The sequence below is a fragment of the Diadema antillarum genome, unplaced genomic scaffold (assembly GCF_040938485.1).
Source record: "Diadema antillarum isolate AM-2024a unplaced genomic scaffold, OU_Dant_1.0 scf00000014, whole genome shotgun sequence".
NCBI classification, from domain to species: domain Eukaryota; kingdom Metazoa; phylum Echinodermata; class Echinoidea; order Diadematoida; family Diadematidae; genus Diadema; species Diadema antillarum.
Window position 1 is genome coordinate 4,478,736 of NW_027270903.1, and position 9,866 is coordinate 4,488,601.

The window sequence follows — 9,866 nt, forward strand, 5'->3', positions numbered from 1 at the left end:
TCATCAAATCGAACAGATAAATGACTATATGTAGAACCAAACCTTGCACGAACCCTGTTGTCAATACTTCACCCTTACTTGTAAGTCTTCAAATTGAAGAATTTTTGTTCGATTTAAGGTTGACATTTGTCCGCGATACTTCCCTGTCATGATCCTAAATGCTACAATCCGCAGCCCCATTACGATATGTGTATTGGGCTGCTGGTCGCAGTTTATAAAATATGGATTTTCGCAAAAACTGCAGGATATTTCGAGGAGAACTTTTTACAGTATATTTAGGATGTACAAAACATCACATTTCCGCATTCAGAAAGTAGTGCCAGTGTTGCTGGAACGAAACCCATTTTCTAAGCCTCTTTTTCAGCTTCACCCCATGGCCTAAATGAATGCATTAGCTACGGCCACATCAAAGAGAAACCAGAAGACATACACCCACCACCGCCGACTCGCACGGAAGGTTGGATACTCCGTCCTCAGCTGGTCAGCTCGGTCGACTCCTCTCATGAAGTTGTTATACTCACGGAGAGCGACAGGGCATGGGACCACCCTCTTAGTCCCATCTCGCTGCTTTCGATCAACAGTTGTCTGTGCTGTAGGATCATCGGCTGAAGAGAGCAGGTTCACAAGATGCTTGTCCTGCCAAGCATAGGCTGAAAGCTGGCCACGCTGGAGCACATTGAACTCACCCTGTACTTTCAGCCTAGGCTCGGCAAGTTCAGCATGTGGCAAACCTCGACGGTTGCGACGAACCGTCCCTCGAGCAAGGGTGCCCTTCTGCTGGAGGCTCTCAAACAGGTCAACCGTCGTGAAAAAGTTGTCCATGTTCACCACATGCCTCCTCCCCCGAAGCCGTTCAGTCATCTCAGTCACTACACGTGCTGCCAACCCTCTCTCACGCCCTCTTCTCTTCTCTTTCCCAACATACACCTGAAACTCATTGCAGTATCCATTCACAGGGTCAGCTCTCATCCACACCTTTATCCCATACTTCGTCGGCTTGCTTGGAATGTACTGGCGGAATCCGAGACGGCCACGGAAAGCAATCATGGCCTCATCAACTGAACAATTTTGGTGAGGATTGTATTGCTGCACACAGTTTGCCAAAACTTCATTCAACACCGGTCTAACCAAGTGCAGCTTGTCATGATTTGGATGTTCTTTTGGTCGGTGTTGAGTTCGATCATTAGCATGAAAATTCACGCTAATTCCTTCAAAACGTTTCCGAGACATGAACTTAGCGATACGGAGATGGCCAAAAACATCATCGGAGCTCCACATCCAGCGCATTTCTGGGAGAGGCATTATGCTGAGGTACAGCCGAATACCAAGGTAACACTTCATTTCTTCCACCGACACAGGCTGCCACCTAGGGAGATTTGGGTTGGCTTGCCGCTTTTGTGCAGCATACCGATTTGTCTCCTGGACCAAGTGCTGGATCAAAGTCAAAGGAAACAACAAGAAGAAAAAATCCAGCACTGTAGACGTTTCATTCAGTTTTGTTGTCGGTCCAGGTGGAGGTCCTGAAAAGGACCTTGCCAAAAAAGAATGCAGGTCTCTAGACCACTCCTGAGCGTCAGCTTGTGTGTCACTGTCAGTGTCACTCTCATCATCATCACCAATGACACTAACTGCGACCAGCAGCCCCAACGTACAACGTACAGTGTTGGGGCTGCGCCGTTTTGGCATCGAGATTTTAATGTTGTACCAAACGGGTGCCGTTCCGGCGCTGTATTTCCTTGATTTTTCAACAAAAACTACTAAGAATACTTACATGGGTCGATTAAACCTAAATGATTCTTATCGGCGACTGTTTGATGCATTTCATTGCTTATGATGCAGAAAATGCTGTCTTATAAGGCAAATATCTTCAGCTCACCGATGCTCACTAAAACTCACAATCACTTGCACATGCGCACAGCATGCATTCAGTCGGTCCATTGACAGCTGTATCGCTCGCTACATGATGCATATTCATTTCACCTTATATGCACCGTGCGATGATGCATTATTCATATCCTTGAGCATCCGTAACGGTGACGTCACTGTTTACGCATGCGTAGATGCGTACAAATTGATATACACGTTCAAAATAGCAGCAAAGCTCTCCACTAGGGGAGGCCGCTTACTCCTAAAAAATGTGGAATATTTTGCAGTTTCCAGATAAATTGGTGAGAAGAAACAAGGCAATGGGGTAGTGTATATTTCATTTTTTATTGTCACTGTGTTTATGATAGAAATTTAGCCATGGTTTATTTGTGAAGTTGCCGTATATGTGGCAATAGGGAGTTGTTCGTGATTCTCACTTTAACGAAACTGCGAGGTAGCCGCCAGGACCCCGCCGCAGAGCGGCGGGTCTCCGGGGCTACAATGACACCATCACCATCATCACTCGAACTTTCACCAACATCACTGTCATCATTAGAGTCATTCCCACCGATCTCATCCACCGCAAAACCCTCAAAATCACTCTCATCTTCGTCACTCAAACCAAACACATCAGCATACGATTCATACCTCGCAGACTAACCCCGGGACGCTCCGTATACACAGTTACACACTGTGGGAGCCCCAACACTGCCCCAACACTGCGTGTTGGGGCTGGTCGCAGTTACTCGCAGACATATTGCAGCACAAAAATGAAATGGAGGTGGAAAAATAATAAAACACGAATACGATCGACAACGAAGGCAAATTACCGTAGAAAAAAATATACAGAATATCTTGCACCGAAATCTAAAAAGGAGAAGAAAAACTACAATGAGAAATACTACGATGAAAACACGAAGCTTGATGACGAAGGACGGAGCTGCTGCGGAGACACTTACGGTAGGTAGAAACGAGTACAGTAGGCTACATGAAAAGTACGATGGTCACACACACACAACGACGTTCACAATCAATCAACCGACATTCGAACAAAAACTCACCTCCAAATTGCTGCAAACGAAATAATCACGCAACAAAAAATGGAACACAACACGATCAGATGTACGGCTGTACTCTGAAAATAAAGGGATAGAGTGAAATGAAAGCAAAAGAGAGAAAAATGAGAGAAATGGACGAAACCCTACAGAACTTATGTCACACTAACGTAATGCGACACAGCAATACCTTCGTAACCACAGTGAGTAAACAGGTATCGGGCAACAAGTCTCAACTGCTATCGATAACACGATACCGCGCGTAGGAAATCACTGCCGTTGCTGGAGCAACAAAGATGCATGCGCGCTGTAAACATGAATATTGATTAGTTTCTCAGCAGGCTCGAACCCCTGGTAGGTGTTTTGGCCAATAAGAGACATTCTAAAATAGATTTCTATGCATAGATTATTTTTCAGAGTCCCAGTAACGATCTCTGTGATTGGCTAAAATCATTCTACAGCTCCTGGCCAAGTCTCAGGTCATAGGACGCCCTCTTTTGGTCATAAATAATAAAACCCACGAATTATGTGGGATGTGACGGGGATGGGCTAATAGCGGATGTGCGTGTTTTAGAGTTCATTCTGTGGTGAGCACTCACTGAATTAAAATTACTTCAGTGCAGTGGGACCACAGAACTCTTACACTGTGTAAGAGTTCTGTGAGTGGGACGTACGCGACGCCGTAGCCATAAGTGTACGCTGCAACGCATGCATGCGTGGATGGGCAGTTCGCAACGCGCAGACTTTGCATGCATACGAGCCATTCAGGGGTGATACTTGTACAAAATGATTCCGAGTGTTTACAAAATTTATTGCGATAGCGTACTTTACACAATATCAATATTGTAATTTGTAGCGATAGAGCATGCTATGTACAATTATGCATCACACTAGCTGGTTTGAAGAAGTCATTTACGTTCTACATTCTCAGATAAAGTGTTCAATTTTCGTTTCATTAAAACTGAAAAATCATGGGCCATGTATAAGTGCCTGTTGCTAGGGTTCATTATCAAGCTTGGTACTATTAGCAATTGACCTATCTAATCAACATAGAATTTTATTCCCAGCATAGCTACACGAGTCTCTGGTATGGCATAAAGCACGATTTCAGTGATATAAATACATGTATTTAGATCACTGAAACCTTGCTTTATGCCATACCTGTCCATAGACATCTGCTGTAATTAACATTTAATCGAAGTGAAACAAGTGTGCATTATATTGTTAAATAAAGATGTTGTGCCTTTAACTTTAAAATAATAGAGTGCCATTTTGATACAGCTATTATACAAAAGCATGTCATTTTATTTGAATGACAGCACAATGAATGCCCCATAAATCCACGTCCTTAATTTGTTTGTATGGTTTTTTTTCTCATACCCATAAATGAAATAAATTATATTTCTCTCATCCCCTCCTATTGGACAAAAGCTACTCGAATATTGATACCTACATGTTTATACTATTCTTGTGTTTATTCTACTTGACGGCTTTCTAATATGGAAAAATAATAATTCATTAGTCCCATTCAGATAGCATGATGCCAAACTACTGCCCCAACTGTTTGGAAAAATCCTCCAGCATCATTATCACAACTCACTAACCCCAACGCCATCCATCCACCTCTCTCCCACGATCTCTCTCTTCACACACACACGCACACACACACACATACGCACACACACACACACACTCGTCTGACATTCTCTTCTAGGACACCCACAGTTTAGTCGACCCACAAACGTTTACGGAATAAAGCCACTTTCTATTGTTTGACGGTTGTGGGTCTATTGTTTACCTTTGTGGGACCATTGTTCTCCAGAATTTCTTTTGTTCGCTGTCCCACGACAGACTGTCAGACCTACCCAACACACGCACGCACACACACACACACACACATCTCTCTCTTCTTCCAAACGTTAGTTTTTTTTAACGGAATTAAAACACAAAACCATTTTTTTCCTTGTTACATCTACATACCCGACATTAATCATTAATCCTTTTAATCGTCATACTCAATTTTAATTTCAATTTCAGCTTTATTGTCCATAAAGTGGAAATTTAGTTGTTCCAAGTGTACAAATATGAATATAGTTGACATTTACAGCACAATTTTCACAATACATATAATAGACATAAATAACAGAATATAAATACATTACCAGAATGAATAATCAAAGAAATAAACATTCAACAGTCCTACATAAAATGAATACATATCAAAACAAATGCAGATCAATGCACCATTTACAGCGCGTGCATGTGTGTGTGTGTGTGTGTGTGCATGTGCATGTGTACATGTATGAGTACATGTGTGTGTGTGTGTGTGTGTTGTGTAGTGTGTGTGTGTCTGTGTGTGTGCATGTGCATGTATACATGTATGAGTACATGTTTGTGTGGGGGGATATGAAATGTATGAGTAGGCCTATAAATACATGTGTCTATGTGAGTTATGTTATATTGCATGCATGCAACATATGAATGCATATATATGTGTACATGGGGCAATTCATACGACAACGGCAGAAACTATGCCCCTATAGAGAATGGGACTCATTCAAATGAATTCAGGTACCTACTCGTCCTACACTTAGGAGACTGCAGTCTCTTTCCAGACCTCATCCATAAATAATTTCCACGGGTGACTCTCACTTGAAAGAATATGCAGAACTTTCTTCACTATTCTCTGTTTACAAAATAATATCGTCCCAACAATATTGCCTTCCTGTGAGTTTGCCTGCCTGTTAATGAGTGCAATACAAAATAACCACTGGCAAAATGGCAAGGCCAGCAGTGATCTAATAATTCCAAGCAATGATTCAAATAACCAACACTAAAACAGCACTTACAACCATATCAATGGTGAAAATAATAATTAAAAATAATAAATGAAATAGAATCATAAATACATTTGATAGAAATCCTGACAACATTGACAATGATAGTAATTACAATAATAAAAATTAATCATCATTATCATTTAAATGATAATTATTATAAAGTTGTAATACTGATAAAAACAACAGTATATATAACAGCAGATACCGTCTAACAATGATTCATCCATTCTAGCTACATGGGCTGTGATTTGACATTTAATTTGTTAAAGTTAGTGCCTGAATCACAAAATTATCACATGTTTAAATTCATTCTTACTTTTGAATTTTATACATTTTGTACAGATCACTGTATGACACGAGACTAAACTAATACACATTCTTGCTCATCTAACAGACATGCACTGACTGTGATCTAAGTTCATACAAATATGTTAATGATCCATTTTAAACAAGGATCAATATTCCCTTTCAAATGTGATAAAAATATGTCAGTTAATTTCAGAACCTCTTATCAGGATAGGTCATACATTTAACAATTATCTCTCATTAGAATAAAAACGTAAAATTTCATGACTTATTGTGGGTGTGTCTTCAAATTTCTAAGCACACAGATTTTTTAAAGGCACACTTCGATTCCTGAAAATTTGTTAATAGTAATCTTAAAGTCTACAGTTAGATGCAATTTACAACTGAAGAGATATAAGCTCAAGTAACGGCTGGGATGATGAGACATATTTTTCATCAATCTTCCAACTTCATACCTATTGACATAATCATGTTTTCTTCTGACATATTGTGAATTTTAATTCGGCCTGATGCATGTTCCTATGTTGATTTCTGATGACAACATTATTTACTATTTTTCAGGGAGAAAAAAAAACATTTCAAAATAATTGTTGGAGCATAAATAGATGTCAGAGGCAGGGTCACTGTTGAGCTCAATTACAACGTAATTATTTACATTTTTGGAAAAAAAATTGTAATCGACTTTAATTACTGTCAATTACTTTTAATTACATTCAATTACATTACAATAAAACTTCATTTGTTCTTCAATTTTATCTGGATTGCTTATTTCTCTTTCCCCTTAGGTATCTAGTACTCTCTAGCATGTAACTGCATCATTTCCCATGATGTGGGGGAAAGAGGGGACACAATAGGAATTGATGAAAACACTATTTGTTTTCAAGAAGTGCACAAATTGACCATTTGAAATATTTCATAATTGCCATAGGTCATAAGCTTCAACAAGAAATTAAACTATGTACATTATACAAGGAAATTTACATTTCTTATAATCCTTTGCAGTGGGAACAGAAAGTCAAAATTGCAAAAAAAATAATTCTAATGTTGCAACTTTTTCAAATGAGAATGGGCCTTAAGAATGTGTTCAGGCAGGCATAACATTCACTGCATTTATGCTGATTTCATGTAAATTACAGAGTAGTGGGATGAATTGCATGTTTTCCCCTATGTAGAGGATTGGTTATAGCCTATATAGTTCCAAAATTAAATACATGTAGGTCATTCATGTAGTTAAATATTATTAAAATTAAATCCCACGAAATATTTCCTATAGCATCAGCACAAGGTTTTTCTCATCTGTATTGTCTATATGTGCTCATGATCCATCAAATGCCATAAGCATATGGGAAATACACAGTTCCAATAGATTAAACAAACTAGGAGGCACCACTTAATCATGCCACCACCAATATTTAAAAGCTAGAGACTATTATTGAGGACCCTAATGGTAATGGAATGAAAGCGAAATGCTGTCATTGTGACAAAGTAATTTCTGGATCTTTGAAGGCCACTTCAAACTTTCATACTCATATCAAGGTATGTATCACATACAACATTATAAAATTTTACATCCATCAATATACTGGTTAACACATCCATGCACAGGATTTATTTATGTACAAGTAAAGCCCATTTTCATCATGCAAATAGGCAACAAGTTTTCTTGATTTCTTTAATGGTACTTCCAAAAGAAGTGTATAATGCATTACAAATGAAACAAGAGCCCCCAGGGGGCAAGCCGTTCACCTGAGTAACGCGATCGATACACTACGTGCAGTTTGCTGTTAAGGCCCCTTTTCCCACTTGTTTGTTTCTTTTTTTTTTGGGGGGGGGGGGGAACTGGGGAGGGTGAGGGGGAAACCCCCCAGGAACAATGCTATCCTTAGTCTTGCAAAGAACAAATTACATTCTTAGTACTTTATTTATAAGGGTTACTACATACAGCATATCTTCACTCCACTAGTGAAGGGTCACTGGAGAAGATTTTTAAAGTTTACTCCCTTAATTTCGTTGCGGGTCCAGGGGGTGCAAACGCCCCATATCATATGAACGACTAGGGGTCCATAACCCTAAAGGATGATTCCCACCAAGTTTGAATGAAATTTGGCTACTAGTTAATTCTGAAGAATATGATGGAATTACCTTTTTTTTTTTTCCTTGGGCCCCTCCCCCACATTTTAACCCCCTCTATAGGGGCCAAAGGGGGCATCCTATGTCTTTCCACAACAAACTATTTTCTTCATATATAGAGGTATGTAAATATCTACATACAACATACATGTCCCAAAAAATTTTAATGACACTGTACATGGGTGTAATATTAATATTACATCATTATATTGTTTATATCTTCACACCTGTAAACTAAAATTCATTTGCTACAACTGGATTAGATTTCATGTGATATGGTCTAATAATCACAAAGATATGATTTTGTTTTTCATTAAACATCAAGAAATCTAATCTCTCCATCCAAGTTTTGAATGAAGTTGTATGTGTAGTAATGTTCAGCTAACAAGATTTAATATCTATTCAAGTAGTGGAAATATGTTTGGTGCCCCCCCCCCCCCCCAAAAAAAAAGAAAGAAAGAAAGAAATAAGTAAAAACACTAGGCAAGTGCCGAAATGTGTTTCGCCTACAAACGTACAACACATAATCAAAACGCACCCTTAAAACTTGACATTGGCCCCTAAAAGTTCATTGACCCCTGTCTGTGACTTTGGACCTTGTGGTGACCTTCAACTCCCGAAGAGACATATGTCTACCACCTACTTGGTTGCAAAGAGACATTTAGATCAAAAGTTATGAGCCATAATAAAAACGCGCCCTAAAAACTGACATTGGCTCTTAAAGTTCATTGGCCCTGCCCGTGACCTTCGACCCTAAGGTGACCTTCTTGTTTGGTAAAATGTGTAACTTTCCATAACCACTCTCCTCTCCAAGTCTGATTGAAATTGTTCCAATTGAATGGGAATTGAATCACTTCCAAACTGTGAAAGTTATGATATAGCCTCCTGTAAACTTAGTAAAAACCTTAATATTGGGTTGCCATAGCCATGTATGAATCAACAATTATATTCCACCCCTGATGTGTTCTCTGCCTACCTTCTCTATAACTTTTGTATCAAGTTTTATAAAAATTGGATCTTCCTACTTGGAGAAATGGGCAAAAACGTATTTTTTAGACAAAGTTCATTGACATTTGACCTTTGGCAAATTCCATCCAAATATTTTTAAATCACTTCCCTCTAAAGTTCATTGACCTTTGATCCTGGGCGAATTTGGCCCAAAATCTAATCAGTTCAACAAGTCATCTTGGGGTACCAGTGGGGCAAGTATGATGTAAATCCATCCAGGGGATCTTTAGATATCGCGGTAACAAGATATTCGGATGGACGGACGGACGGACAACGCGAAAACATAATGCCTCCTTCGAGGGCGGAGCCATTAAAAAGTAGGGTATCAAATTTACAAAATCTTAATCCTCGTTTAGTGTACTTTTCAGAGGGTCAAGTGCGAGGATGCTGTACTTAAATGGAAGATACCCCCTCCCTCGGGAATATTTGATACAGTTTTTTAGGACTAAGCTACAAAGAAAATTATTAAATCTTTTTTACCTGGCTGGATAGAACATCTACATCGTTTCCATCATAGAGATGATGACACCTAGATCATCAAATTTGGTTAAAAGCTTTTGATTTTGTAAATTTTCCCATCCATGGAATGGCATATCCTGGTTTTGCCAAGATTTCAGAGTTCCTCATGAGCCCCACTTGAATTATATTGCATTTCAAACAC

General features: G+C 39.2%; 1 protein-coding gene across 1 annotated transcript; it reads right to left on the reverse strand.

The window, feature by feature from the left end:
* Positions 1-378: 378 nt before the first annotated feature.
* Positions 379-1,047, reverse strand: LOC139722122 (piggyBac transposable element-derived protein 4-like). The gene has a single exon (XM_071633445.1). The coding sequence runs from the start codon at positions 1,045-1,047 to the stop codon at positions 379-381; it is 669 nt and encodes a 222-aa protein (XP_071489546.1).
* Between the last annotated feature and the right edge of the window lie 8,819 nt (positions 1,048-9,866).

What these genes read in the sequence shown, in the direction of transcription:
- LOC139722122 (XM_071633445.1), bottom strand. Translation starts at nt 1,047, where the DNA reads ATGATTGCTTTCCGTGGCCGTCTCGGATTCCGCCAGTACATTCCAAGC.